The sequence below is a fragment of the Saccopteryx bilineata genome, chromosome 11 (assembly GCF_036850765.1).
Source record: "Saccopteryx bilineata isolate mSacBil1 chromosome 11, mSacBil1_pri_phased_curated, whole genome shotgun sequence".
NCBI lineage: Eukaryota > Metazoa > Chordata > Mammalia > Chiroptera > Emballonuridae > Saccopteryx > Saccopteryx bilineata.
In genome coordinates this window covers 44,560,579-44,575,897 of record NC_089500.1, presented here as the reverse complement: position 1 = coordinate 44,575,897, position 15,319 = coordinate 44,560,579, and the positions used below count along the sequence as shown (strand labels likewise).

The 15,319-nt window shown below is 40.5% G+C and overlaps 1 protein-coding gene across 1 annotated transcript in view; it reads right to left on the bottom strand.

The window, feature by feature from the left end:
* Nucleotides 1–3,871: 3,871 nt before the first annotated feature.
* Nucleotides 3,872–15,319, bottom strand: part of TTC39C (tetratricopeptide repeat domain 39C) — a 133,561-nt gene continuing 122,113 nt past the window's right edge. The window contains exons 9-14 of the mRNA XM_066247008.1: nt 14,536–14,645; nt 13,404–13,527; nt 8,554–8,651; nt 6,574–6,678; nt 5,156–5,194; nt 3,872–4,618 (exon numbers count right to left, since the gene is read on the bottom strand). Coding sequence (XP_066103105.1) covers nt 4,529–4,618; nt 5,156–5,194; nt 6,574–6,678; nt 8,554–8,651; nt 13,404–13,527; nt 14,536–14,645 — 566 coding nt within the window. The 3' untranslated portion in view covers nt 3,872–4,528. The remainder of the gene's footprint in view (nt 4,619–5,155; nt 5,195–6,573; nt 6,679–8,553; nt 8,652–13,403; nt 13,528–14,535; nt 14,646–15,319) is intronic.

The window sequence follows — 15,319 nt, the reverse complement described above, 5'->3', positions numbered from 1 at the left end:
AACACCTTTAGGGCAGTTCTAGCTTGCTGCCACCGCCTCTTCTATTCACACTACCCCTCTCTCCCCATAGTGCCACTCTCCAGCCACCTTTTAGAATAATGTCACAACACACACTAAGAAGTACCTGTAAAAAATGAGAATGGATAATTTTATGAAACACAGTACTTTTCCTCTTGAGAAACTGGCTTGTGGAAGGACAAATTGGGCATTAATCCTAAAACTTCCTGTTTCTAATTCAGATTCTTGCAATACCTTAGCTACAATCTTCCAAACCATATCTTTGCCAGTAACAGGTTCCAAGTCAACATATTGTGTCACATTAGCTCAGTTTCACCAAACTAAAGGAACACAGACTCATTTAAAATGTCCACTCTGCTTTTTCACCCTTTTAGGCTCACACATTTGTGCCAGGCATTAAATTATATCATAATCATGATTACCAGACTCTAAACAGCCTTCATTATAATCCATACTCAAAAGTTTAAAAAGCAACAAAAACCATTAGAAGTCAATTGTTATCTATCATCAGGGCATTTACCTAACAAAAAAGTCAGAAAAATGTTAAGGCTTCCAGAGCACTTTGCAAGAGAGGCAACGTTGAAGTCTCAAGTCTGCATCTTACGCTGCACACAGCCTTTTCTGGGGATAGTAACTTACCTGTTTAATAATGATTACCGAGGGCCATGTTACGTGGCAGACAAGCTCCCTCCTGTCATGAAGATTAGTTTGAAAGCACAAGGGAAATGCTTGCTTTTTTACTTTGTTGTGATGAGTCTGTATTTGGTCCTTCATCACTGTCCCCAGCATCACTTTGGTAGTGTAAATAAAAGTGAAATGAATGAGGCAGTCATGATTGTTGATGGTTTATGTCTATCAAAGGTGTAAAGAAACGGAACTACATTAGACCCATTTATGGTGGCTTTTGGAATTAGAGACATTTATGCTTGGGTAGCCTAACTGGCCTGTGGGAAGAGCTCATGTAACCAGAGCTCACCTGGGTTATAAATGTATCGCTTCTATTCCATCCCCAGTCAACCAGGAACTACAGCTCAGCCCCCTCCCTAGTTTTCACAAGGCGGTGAATTATGCTGTGCACTGGGTGACTTCTGCATACTTTAATCCAGAAAAGGCACTTATTTTATGGACCAAATTTTCATTCTCTTGTTCCCCTTCTTTTCCCTGTTTCTTCTGCCTACCTTCCAAGTCTCCTCCCTCCACTATTTTATCTTCTTGGGATGAGCTGGGTTGACATATTTTCTCCCACAAAATATAGCACCAACGGGATCAAAAAAAAAAAAAAAAAGAAATACATATCAAACAATACATCATGACTGTGAATATATATGTATATAACTATGGAGCCATATTTGAATACTTGCCACCACAAGTTGATTAAGGAAGCAATCAACCAGGAAAGTTTACACAGCAAAACACACACACACCCATGTGCATATTTTAAAAATAAGGTATGCACTGCTCTTCCAATTTAGTTGGCAGAAATATAAAAGTGCAAATTCTGGAAATAATTGACATACAATAAGCAACATAAATATTCTAATTTTCTGTGACATCTGGTAGTAATTCCATACTTAAATACTATTAAATTATCATGTGCCAAAATAAAAGATACCTAACCCAATAAAAGGAAAACCTTAAATATAGTGTATATTAATGACAAAGGTGCATATCACATTCTTATTAGACTCCATGTGTTAGATTACAAATGTGTCCAGAGTACATAAAATACACATTACAAATTTCTCTCATTATAGGCACAATCTAATACAAAAATATATTTGACACTTATAAATCAGAAGATCTATTTGAGAGACTCCAAAATAGGGAAGGGAGAGGAGAGATGCAAACATCAAAAAGAACTCACAGATACAGAGTTCTGCTTATAGGATTATTTTCTTCATCAACAAGCAATTTACCCCAAACTAAGTTTCCAGGCAGATCACAGTAGTTCACAGCTTGGATAAGCCATGGTATGAAGGCCAGATAACTGCTGGAATCACTCAACTCAAAAAATGTACTCCGATTTCAGTAATCTGATTGTACAGTGTACTAGCACTGTGGTTTTGTCTTTTTTTTGTGTGTGTATTTTTCTGAAGCTGGAAACGGGGAGGCAGTCAGACAGACTCCCCGCATGCACCTGACCGGGATCCACCCGGCACGCCCACCAGGGGGCGATGCTCTGCCCATCTGGGGCATCGCTCTGTTGCGACCAGAGCCACTCTAGCACCTGGGGCAGAGGCCAAGGAGCCATCCCCAGCGCCCAGGCCATCTTTTTGCTCCAATGGAGCTTCGGCTGCGGGAGGGGAAGAGAGAGACAGAGAGGAAGGAGAGGGGTAGGAGTGGAGAAGCAGATGGGCGCCTCTCCTCTGTGCCCTGGCCGGGAATTGAACCCGGGACTTCTGCACACCAGGCCGACGCTCTACCACTCAGCCAACCAGCCAGGGCCCATGGTTTTGTGAGTCTTTAGAATCACCATTACTCCTCTCCATGCTCTACCACCAAGTTAAGACAAAAAATAACAACACAGGGGCTATCCTGCATCAAATCTAGGAGAGACAGTATGAAACAGACATATTTCTTCCCCACCAAAGAAAAATCTACTACATGGTGTTGCAAAGTTGTTTATTCTGTTAGGTGAACTGAATACAAACTTACTGAGATCCTGCAATCTCTTTGGAGAAAAAAATACTTTGTAAAGCAGTTAATGTAGGAACATTTTTTTTTTTTAATTACGAAGTACGGGTCTTTATGTAATGTTTACTGAATAATAGTTGGAATAATATTTGAACTGAAAATTTAAGTCCTGAAACGAGAACTTCACGATTCAGAAATGTGCCACAATCCTGAGCAGTTGCCACATCTCCTACAACCAAGAGGAGAACAAAACGGCACGACTATAATTTAAAGATTCATCATAATGTTCTTCCCTTCAGATGAGATGAAACCAGATATCCAGTACTTTTAGACACTAATATTTCTCTTCAGAAAGCACCTGCTTGGCTCTGGACCTACTTTGTCTCGGAAAGTAGGACAGCAATCTTTTCTCTCTGGCTAGTACCTAAAGTCGAGGCAGGACTCACACTAGAGGAACAATGTAAATAAATACTTTGGAAGTGAGGAAACATGAAGAAGTTAGCCAAAGTCAGTGAAGAATAGTTTCTTTCAAAGAAATTATCATCCTCTCAAGACCAAATTAATTAGATTCAACCTGCCAACATTCTAACCTGCTCCACCCATATTTTATTTTGAAAAGAAGTTTTAAAATATTAACATTGCATGAGATTATACTTCAGCTAAAAGGATATGTAAATAAATGCCACCTTAAGATGAAACACTTTAGCTTACATAATTATGGCAGAAAGGCAAGTGATTGAGGTATTCTGATTCTTCAAAACCACAGGTGTGCAGCACTGGACAAAGATGTAAATTAAATGACAAAATCAACAACAAAGGACTAAAAATAATTTTGAACTCCTTTTTATAATATCAAATAACCTGAGCTAAGAGGAAATTATGAAATCCTGGCAAAAGAGAGCCCAGCAAATCTTTTACCAGAAAATATTTGAGGCAAAAAAACCCCTATGTTCATTCAAGAGTAACCTTTTAAATAATATATTAAAAGATTTCCAAAAGTTGGCAATTATACAATTTATTCCAAAGGAAAACTCCTAAAATGTAGGCGTTGTTTATCTAGCCTAAGACGAGGCTTTCAAATAAATTAGCAAAACAGTTATATCTTTGGGTGAAGCTCTATTTGCTTCCACTTGGTTGACTTTCGAAGCAAAAAAGCTCATCACTTTAAAACATTTTGTAGACAATCTGGAGATAAATCATTTGATGACACAACTTCAGCTGAAGAGCAATTGTTTTTTTAATAAAGAAAACATGGGATTCTGGGTTATTAACATATATATTTTTTACAATAAAAGAATATTTGCTTCTTGGTCCAGAGACCTGCTCCACTGATAACAGGAATAATTCACTGGGATAAGTCAATTAGTCTTTCGGTACCTGAGTGTTCTGATCTGGACCATGGGGATAAAAATATCCGTGTCCTATTATACACAGGAGTAATTGGAGGGCCAGGTAAAACACTAGAAAGCACTTCTATTTTTTTCAAAACACAATATAAATGCTATGCCATGACATTGTTAATAATTTTTACAGGTACCTCTTAGTGTTACCCGGTCAGGTGTGTGCTTAAGATAGGTGTTTCTACATGATCACAGGTTGAATATTGAGCTTGATTTTATTTTAAAAATAATAAATCACAAAACTAAAATGTTTGAACAAGGTCACTTAACCCTCTCCCCAGCTTGTTAGTTATAATCACTATTTCCTCATTATTACTTCTGAGCTAGATCTTGACTACGTCAGCCTAACTGGGAAAATGTGTCTCTGGCACAGGTGGTTTTCAGAAGAAAAGCCGATCTTCGTATGAACTGTGTCCTCTGCTTTTATTACAGTGCAGAACCTAGGTGGGAAGGGACAGAGCAGGGCTCCGGGTCCGTCACTGGGGAACCAGCTCCCTCAGAGAGGCCAGAGCGGCATGGATGCGGACATGCAATCTGTTTTCAAAGTCGTAGCCAGAGAAGTCCTCCTGCAAGACCAAAGACAGATGTTCATGGCTCAGCTAAGCTTTCTGAAACACTGCAGCATACACTACACTGAGTTATGTACTTCCCACTGGAAAGCCCTCACACTCCCACTAACGGCTTTACACCCACTGGATTTTCTTATTGCCCAAACGTTGACCTTTGTGTTCATTTTTAAATTGCCAACTGGGTGTCAATAAGTCTGTCTTTGTAAAATTTTCCTCAGGACTCCTGATGCAGTAGTCTTAAATCGTGCTCCATGCACGCTGCTGTTAGAAATTCTTAATTCAAGGATGTAGTTATGAAATAGCAAAAGTTATTTTCCCACTCAAACAAGACAAGTGTTTATAAAGCAGGATGAGCAATTTCATAGGAGTGTCTTTTGGTAATTTCACTCATAACTCAAGTGCTTGCTGATTCAATTATTACCACTTTTCTTTTCCAGGACCATCAATCAGAACAATCATTTCACAGAATTTCTTGAATTCAGACTCAGTACTACAGAGGTTAAGGGCACTCAGAGGAGGGTGTCGTCTTTTTACCTTTGCCTGAAGAAGTAGACTTCTGCCTCTTGCTACAGTCTATGAACACACAGAAAAGATTGTTTAATACTTATGTTTCTAGCTACTCAAGCAGAAAATGTTATAATAAGAGGCTACGTTAACCAAAAACAATTCATAGTAGTCACAGAGTAAGTCAACTGCTCATTAAATTAAGACTCAATATTTCTTTACTATAATAATGCTAATAAGTTTACATCAAGGCATTACTGGATAATTTTTTATAATCACTATAATTTTATAAATGATAACTTATTAGAGTTATAATAGTTTAGCTAAGATCTTACTAAGTAACCTAAAATTGATGATTAATTAAAAGATTTACTGGAAGTCAGGAAGTTTATTTCCTTATATATTTAAGGGCTACTTATACAATCGTATTTCCATCGATTTAACTCAACTTTTAGAAAGTCCATGCATTTGAAAACTGAGTTGAACTTATTAAGACTTAGAATTTTACAAAACCGCCCGACCAGGCAGTGGCACAGTGGCACAAAATCAATATTATGTAATTAAGCTTCTAAAAGAAGGTACCAAGCAAATCCAGCACTACTGAAATCTTATTTTTAAAACACTGGCCCCACTGTATGTACATATACATATTTATAGTAATTATCAGCTTAAACTTATAAAGAATTTTAAAATTTAATCACATATATCATCCTCATTTATTCTCACTACAGTCTTTATTAAATTGGCAAGACAGACATTTTTTTATCCTGTTTTACAGATTAGGAAGAGCGTATATGGTTAAGTGACTTGACCAGAATCACACTCTAAATTACAGGAGTAAAACTGTAATGCAATTCTATGTCCTTTGTTTTTTTAGGAGGAAGAGAGAAACAGACAGAGACAGAGATAGACAGGAAGGGAGAGAGATGAGATCATCAACCCCTAGTTACATCACTTTAGTCGTTCACTGATTGCTTCTCATACACGCCTTGACGGGGGGGCCCCAGCTGAGTGAGTGATCCCTTGCTTAAGCCAGCGACCTTTAGGCTCAAGCCAGTGACCATATAACACTCTCAAGCCAGCCACCCCACACCCAAGCTGGTGAGTTTGAGCTCAAGCTGGCAAACTTGGGGTTTTGAACGTGGGTCCTTAGCATCCTAGGTCGAGGCTCTATCCACCATCACCACTGGTCAGGCAATTCTGTGTTCTTCTGAATAAACCACACTACAGCACATCATTCTATTCTAAAAGTGGCAATGATTTTTCCTTAAACAAGATTTTGTCCAAAAATCTAAATAAACAGAATTAGGAGCTTCTTCGACTCACTTTACATGAAACAAAATAATAAACATAAAACACTGTTTAATCAATTCATTTTAAATGAAGGCTGCTTTGTGCCTGCTCACTTGCAAATTTTTGGTTATTTAAGAACGTACATAAGATCTTACCTCTGGTTTGTCCAATAGAAGACAGCCAAGTTCATAGCAAGCATACGGCTGAACATATAAGTTATTCTGACGACACACCTCATCTTTAACAGCACGCTGAAAGAACTGAAAGCAAATCAAATGTCACTGAAATGAACTGATTTCCCTAATTAGGCTAATTTTTCTACCACGGCTCATCACATCGTCAGGACTCAAGAAGGTGGACTCTGACTAATTTCTGTGTTCTATATCTGATTTTCTCCTCATCCAGCCTCTTTAATCCTTCCCCTCCATCCTCACCCATATTTTACAAGTTTGTTACATGTAACAAACTTCCTCCGGAGTAGGCTTCCCACCAGTCAGCCCCATGTGTACTGCTTATTCCCCCAACTGAAACACTAGCTTCTGCTGGTTTCATCGCAGAGAACATCTTTACCTCAGTCAAAGCATCCCACTTTAATATTTAAAACAGAAAGCACACGAGCCAAGAACCATTTCTTGACATATGTCGTGACTATCTTGCTGATACTTACGTACATGATCAAAAATAAGCTATTTAGTGCTCTCTTCGGCGACACATATACGAAAAATAAGCTATATGGAGCTGTGTAATAATAACTATTAGTACCCCACACGGAAATATTACCTTAAAATTATAGTACAAGCACATTGACATTCTAGGATTTAAAAGTCAAAGTCTCCTATTACACATGAACTCTCAAAAAGTAATCAAAATAATACTAAGATATACCGTATTTTTCGCTCTATAAGATGCACCTGACCATAAGACACACCTAGGGTTTTGAGGAGCAAAATATGAAAAAAACATTCTGAACCAAATGGTGTGTTAAAATATTCAATAAAAATACTGTATTTTTCACTCCATAAGATGCACAGCATTTTCCCCTCCACTTTGGGGGGGGGGGTGCATCTTATGGAGTGAAAAATACAGTACTTCAAAAAAAGCAGCCTAGTTCTGGCTGGGTAGCTCAGCTGGTTAGAGTATCATCCAGCTACACCAAGGTTGTGGGTTTGATCCCCAGCCAGGGCACATATAAGAATCAACCAATGAATTAAATAAGTGGAACAATAAATCAATGTTTCTCTCTCTCTCAAATCAATAAAAATTAAAAAATTTTGGCCCTGGCCGGTTGGCTCAGTGGTAGAGCGTCGGCCTGGCGTGCAGGAGTCCCAGGTTTGATTCCTGGCCAGGGAACATAGGAGAAGCACCCATTTGCTTCTCCACCTCCCCCTCCTTCCTCTCTGTCTCTCTCTTCCCCTCCCGCAGCCGAGGCTCCATTGGAGCAAAAGATGGCCCGGGCACTGGGGATGGCTCCTTGGCCTCTGCCCCAGGCGCTAGAGTGACTCTGGTCACGACAGAGTGACGCCCAGGATGGGCAGAGCATCGCCCCCTGGTGGGCGTGCCGGGTGGATCCCGGTCGGGTGCATGCGGGAGTCTGTCTGACTGCCTCCCCGTTTCCAGCTTCAGAAAAATACAAAAAAAAAAAATTTAAATCAATAAACTCAGAAAAATTTCTCAAATTCTACTTGAAAATAATGAATGGTTCTTTTTCATATAATATGTACATAGATATCCAACCAACAACTATAAGCCATGCATCAGCGATGCATCAGTAATGTACAGTTACAGAGACAAGAAGAGTGAACACACACTAACACACGTAGCAAATACATGTATTTATGAGACTTCATTCTGCACCTCCGACACTGTGTTTACACCTCCTCCTTCAACTGAGACTGTCACTTTGGTAAAAAGCTAGTACCAGAGAAAAGGCAGCTGTGTGTGAAGATGTATTATAGGAACCTGAAGTTACACTGAAAATTAGCATTAACCATCCTCCAGTTCGAACAGAAAAGTAGATACAGCTCACACTGCTGTGGGAGTTTGGTTTTGCTAGTGCGTGTTCACTGGTCTTAGCCACAGCTCACAGATGGGCTGTCAGTTTATCCTCCTCAGCCACGACAACATGAGCAGTTCACCTGCACAGCATCCTCCAGGTTCCCCAGACATTTGTGTATGGCACCGAGAAGCAAATGCTTTAATCCAATGACAGACGGGTCGTCCACCTCATGGCAGGCTTGAAGAGAAATGAGAAGAACGGAGGAAACACATTCACTTCACTCCTTAAATGTCATCAAGAGTTAAGTATTTCATGGTATACACTTACTCAGTTCAAAATTATGCCCCCTAAAAATCAAAAGGCTCCCCTTCCTCAAACATTAGTGAGTATCCTGTCAAAGGAAGGCAAAGATACCACACTTCAGAGGGCCAAGACGTCTCAGAACTGCATGACATTGTTACTAAGTGAAAGAAGACAATGTGAACGCTACATACTGTGTGATTCCAACTACATGACATTCTGAAAAAGACAGAGGTATGGGGGCAGTAACAAGATTAGTGGTTGCCGGGGGCCGGGGTTGGGCGGGATGAACAAACAAATACAGCACCAGGGATTTTTAGAGCCACGAGACTATTCTCTACATGTCATTACACATTGTTCAAATCCCACAGAATGTACAACACAAAGAGTGAACCTAATGTAAACTATGAATTTTGGGTGAGAATGATATGTCAGTATTGGTTCATAAGTGGTTACAAATGTACCACTGGTGGAGGGTGTTGATAGTTAGGGAAGGCAGTTATGTGTGGGGGAATGGAGGTGAACTATGTGGGTATCTGCTCAATTTTGTTGTGAACCTATATTAAATTGCATCGTATCAATTATATAAGCCATGCAATGGGACCCTTTAATGTTTGTATGATGCTGCCTTAGTCACTGAGAAGGGGTCAGACGTGACCCCTCCACTTCAACAGGCTTGCCATATTCTGTGGAAGATGGGAACACACATGGAGGAAGATATGGATATTTTCCAAGGAAATGGAAAAAGTAGAAATTGGAAACATAGTGATGCTAATAAATGAAGAAAGAAAGTCATTTCTATGAACCAATAAAGATACCGAGATTTGACAAGATTTTTTGATAAATGTATACAAACACAGATTTATGCGTGTATGTGTGTGTCTGTGCATACATATATACATGCAGACAGACATACATACATATAACAAGTAACTGGAGGGCATGGAAGAATTGGGTAGAGTAGCAGTAAGTACATGTGAAGAATAGAATCTGAACCTGTAGAAGCAAGAGTTACCTCAACAAGTGAGGTTGGGAATAACTCCACATAAAAAGTACTCAAATGATCTTCAGTCAGCCATATTAAGGAAAGGGGAAAGCAGTTCATGCAGTCGTTCATTCAGTATTTACTGAGCACCTAATATGAGCTAGAAAGTTCTAGGTGCTTGAAATACAACAGTAACAAAATAGAAAAATGTCTCTGCTCTTAAGAAACTAACCATTTGTGGATATGTTCAAGAAATGTTGGTACCAAGGTAAAAAATAAAGCCAGGAAAGAGAAAGAGGGTATGGCACATGTGTTAGAAAGTACGGTTTAAGCTTCACTGAAAAGGTATTATTTGAGTAAAGACCTAAAGGAAATGAATAAAGGAGTCATGTGGATGTCCAAAAGCATTTGCAGGCAGGCGGGAAGAGCCAATGCAAAGGCACTGAGGCCAGCACATGCCTAGTGTGTTCAAGAACAGTAAGGCGTGTGACTGGAGCTGGGTAAGCAAGGAGGAAGAGCAGTGAGAGGCAATGGAAGTGTGTGTGTGTGTGTGTGTGTGTACACACGTACGTACACAAATTGAGGGTATTGCAGACCACTGAATGAATTTGATTTTTACACTGAATGAGACCATAGTGGTTCTGAACTATAAAATGGCATGATGAGTTAGTTTAATAAAATCACTCTGGATGCTAAAAAATACAGACACACCTTTAAAATGGAAGAATGCAGTGGAGGGTGGGTGGAGGAGGGGCTACAAATGAAACCACAAGACAAGGATATAAGACTCCAACTAGTTCTGCTGATAAAGTGAGTTATAGACGGGGACGCTGATGAGCTCAATGCACCAATGTGGACCTGATGAAAAGAGCTTAATAAATGCATATGATCCCACTCACCCACAACCAAGATTTTCCCTGAAACTTAACCTTTCTCTACAAAGCTCTTCACTGTGCTCTATATGACAGAATCCATTTGGATCATTACTGCTTAAGATTGGTGAATACGATCTAATTAATAGATCTTAAAACTGGGTAAACTTTTAACAAAGGAAAAAATTATCTCATTTTTACTACCTCTCCATGACATCTTTGTTGCTTATTTGACACCCGGAAAGGGGGTTCAGAAACTATTAAGTCACATTAAGTGATGATTGTTCTTGTGCCTGCCAATTACTGCCTATATTATATTTGCATTTTGTTTGAATGATCTCTAAATACCTGATCTTGAACTTGTGCATTAAAAAGAAAACTTGGCCCTGGCCGGCTAGCTCAGCAGTAGAGCGTTGGCCCAGCGTGTGGAAGTCCCAGGTTTGATTCCAGGCCAAGGCACACAGGAGAAGAGACCATCTGCTTTTCCACCCTTCCCCCTCTCCTTTCTCTCTATTTCTCTCTTCCTTTCCATCAGCCAAGGCTCCATTGGAGCAAAGTTTGCCCAGGTGCTGAGGATGGCTCTGTGGCCTCCATCTCAGGCACTAGAATGGCTCCAGTTGCAATGGAGCAGCACCCCAGATGGGCAGAGTATCGCACCTAGTGGGCATGTCAGGTGGATCCCGGTTGGGCGCATGCGGGAGTCTGTCTCTGTCTCTCTGCCTCCCTACTTCTTATTTCAGAAAAATACAAAAAAAAAATACTGAAAATTTTTTATTGCTGCTTTGAGTTAGACAACAGTAGATATTCTAGACTTGCATCAACAACTAGGGATGGGTTTAGAGTTATGCATATCTTTTTAAATAGACACAGTAGAACTTGTGCATTCAAGAAAATTTTGTTTCCTTTCAATGAGTCCCCTGAGGAGGGTTACACAGCCACTCTAATTTCAGGGCCTCTGCACACGTTTTTTGGAGCTGCATTATTTTGATCTCTAGAGCAGTGGTCCCCAACCTTTTCTGGGCCACGGACCGGTTTAATGTCAGAAAATATTTTCAAGGACCGGCCTTTAGAGTGGGACAGATAAATGTATCACGTGACCGAGATAAGCATCAAGAGTGAGTCTTAGACGGATGTAACAGAGGGAATCTGGTCATTTTTTAAAAATAAAACATCGTTCAGGCTTAAATATAAATAAAATGGAAATAATGTAAGTTATTTATTCTTCCTCTGCGGACCGATACCAAATGGCCCACAGATTGGTATTGGTCCGTGGCCTGGGGATTGGGGACCACTGGCCTAGAATATTAACACTGAAAAAAGTTTTGAGCATTGGGGGTGCCATCTGCAGGGAAATCTGATGCTAAAAGCATGTGATTCAATGGATGATGTTATATTTGATTAAAAAAAAAAGTATGACTAGAAAACCTGACAAATTTTCTAGAGTAATGACTATTCTTTAATAACTCCAAAATATTAATACTAAATCTCTTTTGAAAAAGTGCAGCATATATGCATATAACAATACATTTTCAAAGATAATTACTTTCTCTGAAGCCATCTTTTGGATATAAGTGTTTGTATTTTAACACAGCAGTGTGCTCTTATAACCGTACTTCTGGCTGTATGATTTCAGTATCTTCACCCCCTGGGAAGATGACACCATGTGGAACGGCGTGAAGCTCTCTCTGCACTCACTCTGCTGTCCTCAGACCAGCAGCATCGACACTCACTCCTATGGGAGCTGGCAAGTCACCTAACTGTCCCGATTTTCGGGTTCCTCATTATAAAATGGGTTTGACAATGCTGTCAGCCATTCCCACCTCCCTGGGTTGCAGTGTGGAGCAAAGTAAGTAATTTGCCAGGCTGTAAATATCATTCAAATGTCTACATTAGACCCTTAGGAATAATGTCACAGTATTTAATAACCAATAAATGCATTATTTTACTTGAAAAATTTAGTTTATTCTGTGAACTTTTCCTACAACTATAATAAAAATGACTTTATGAAGGTTATACTACCATAATCTATGGGTTTAGGTTTTTTTAAAATTTCTGAATTAAAATGGTAGGTTTTCTGCTTATACTCTTAGGCTATTTGCTCAAGAGAAATGAGTGTGTAATGCACACATGACGAGCAAGTACATTTACGTTTGTAGCAGTCTCGCTTATGCTAGTTAAAAAGCCAGACACAAAAACTGTGGTGTAAGCGGAGCCACATAACAGAGCCCCGCTCAGCAAGTGAAAGGGATGGATTAATGACACAGGCTACGTGGATCAAGCTCACAGGCTATCACAAACAAATAAAGCCACGCACTAAAAGTACACACTGTTTGATCCCACTTATACGAGGCTCAAGCACAGGCGACAGTAACCTGTGGGAGAAGAAACAGACAGCGGCTCCCCGAGGCGGGGACTGGGCAGGGCACGAGGGAAACTTCAGGGGCGGTGGAGACGGTGAGGAACTTGATTGTGGTGACAGAGGCCATGCTGTATATGTTCGTCAAAATTCACTGAGCTGTACACTCAATTTCTGTGCATTTTAATGATATAAATCAAACCTGTAAGAAACAGAGGGCTTTCCTGGGGGAAAACATGCTTCCAGCTACCCCCACAGCTGCGGAATGAGTAGCACCTGTAATCAGTGTGCACTGACAGCATGAGCCTGTCTGAACACCCCAGTGCTGCCCGTTCCTGTTCCCCAAGGGGCTGAATTCTCTCATCCCCGCAGCATGTAGCCAAGAATGACAGGTGAGGACTCTGACTTGGATAGTAATGAGAAACTGAAGAAACAAGCTGACGTGTATAGCTGTGCGTGCGTGCACGTGTGTTTACCTTGACTCATCCTCTGCAGGTTGGGGAAGGAGCAGTTTGGAAGGGCCTTCCACAAGTACAGCACCTCGATGGAGGCCAGCACACACAGCACTCTGCTTGGCGTTTGCTTCCGAAACCTCTCTGCCTGCAAGTAGTTAGCAAGGTTAGGCTACAGTTTTTAAAAAAACAAATTCAATTAAAAAATATGCTTCGGAGACACTGAACAGGGCACAGTTCATAGCTGACATGAACAACCGCCTCCCACAGAGCTAAAAATAAAAAGTTGCCTATAAAAATTTTTGCTTTCCAATTTTTAATATTGGCAGACATGCCTTTCAACCATTATTCAGCTCAATCTATTATCATGATTCAGGACCTCGTCTGAAAACTCTGGGGTAAACCTAGGTTCACCTCAGTGTAAATCAGGGATTTATGACAGCTGGGTGACAGGAGCCCACTAGGTGTATAAGGAGGATGTACTATGAGATGCCTGGTAGCTATGGTTTAATGGATTTTTAATTTTCTATAAAGTTGCAGGGTTCTCAGTGGCATTCCACATTACAATCTAGTTTATGCTCAAACTTAAACATTTGATACGGTTTTCTAAAATTAAAATCATGGGATATTTGGGATATGACAAGTTGTCATGCAACCTATGGTAATTCAACTAAATTTTATTCTGCAAAGCACAGGAAGAGTTGGGGACATTATTCCCACAGTTCTGGGCCTTTCTTCTGGTATATTAGATGCATGCTATTTTTTTTCATTAGGTCAAAGTGTGATGTATTCACTATATTGAGAGCCAACAGCCTGTATCTCCTGCCTAGTGTCTGCCCATTTGTACCCTTCTGAAATGACTTACCTCTGTAGACAGAGGCTTTCCCTCCCCAGACATGATCAGTAGCTCTATAGGGTCTGTAATATGGCTACTCACTCAGAAACAAACCAACCAACCAACCTATTTTCATTATCTGCAGCTTTTCCTTCAGAGCAGAAGTATAACCATGGGAGTAATTCTCCCCACAGTGGTGAACTGCATTTTGCTGGCAAGTAAGTTGCCAATATTAAATATGACTTCCTGAAACCTGTCTAAGGCAGTGCTGGTTACAAACACCCATTATAAACACACCCAGATCAACAGGCCCCAACATACCTTTTTCACCGAGAACTGTTCAATCTGATTGTTTTTCCTTTTGAAGAGTTTCTGAACTTCTTTAAAGACAATCTGTGCCCCATCCATATCACCAGTGGCTCCCTGACAAACTGTAAGAAACCATCATTGTATTTCTTCACTATCTGGAGGAAAATACCACTTGGGGTCACTTAGGTTGGTGACACTTGGAAATTTCACAAAAGGAAAAATGGGAGCCAGTATCTTAAAAGACTGTTACACACAGGACTACACCATCCCGCTGACCATCACTCCCCTGAATTCACAGCTGTCTTCCAGGGGCTGGGGCCCCAGAGAGAGCTTTGGGGGGACACAAGGAAAAGCCATGGTCCTATTCTCACAGGGGAGATAGTTTTGTAAGCAACACAATGCAAGTGCACAGTTTAGTGGGAGCCCGCGTACTCAGCAAGTAGAATGAAAAGGAGTCTAGGAAAAAGCCGTAAGGAGCCCAGAGGACGAGAGCTTCCCAGCAGAACACCCCTGTGCCTGGCAAGAAAGCTGTGAAAACCCTACGCACACTGATTGACCCACCACCTCCTAGCCACCGGCAAGAATGTGAAGAAAAAACACACACGCTTGCACCCTGAAAAAACATCAATTTCAGTTCAAGAAATAAGATGCACACAACAGTCTCATAGCTACAGTGTACAAAGTGATGAGTCTTTGGAGTAGGAGAACCGAAGTGCTTTTGGGAAAGCTCAGAAGGAGAAGGAATCATTTCTGTTTGGAGTGATCACAGACGCTTTGAGGAGCGAGCTGTTGAGCT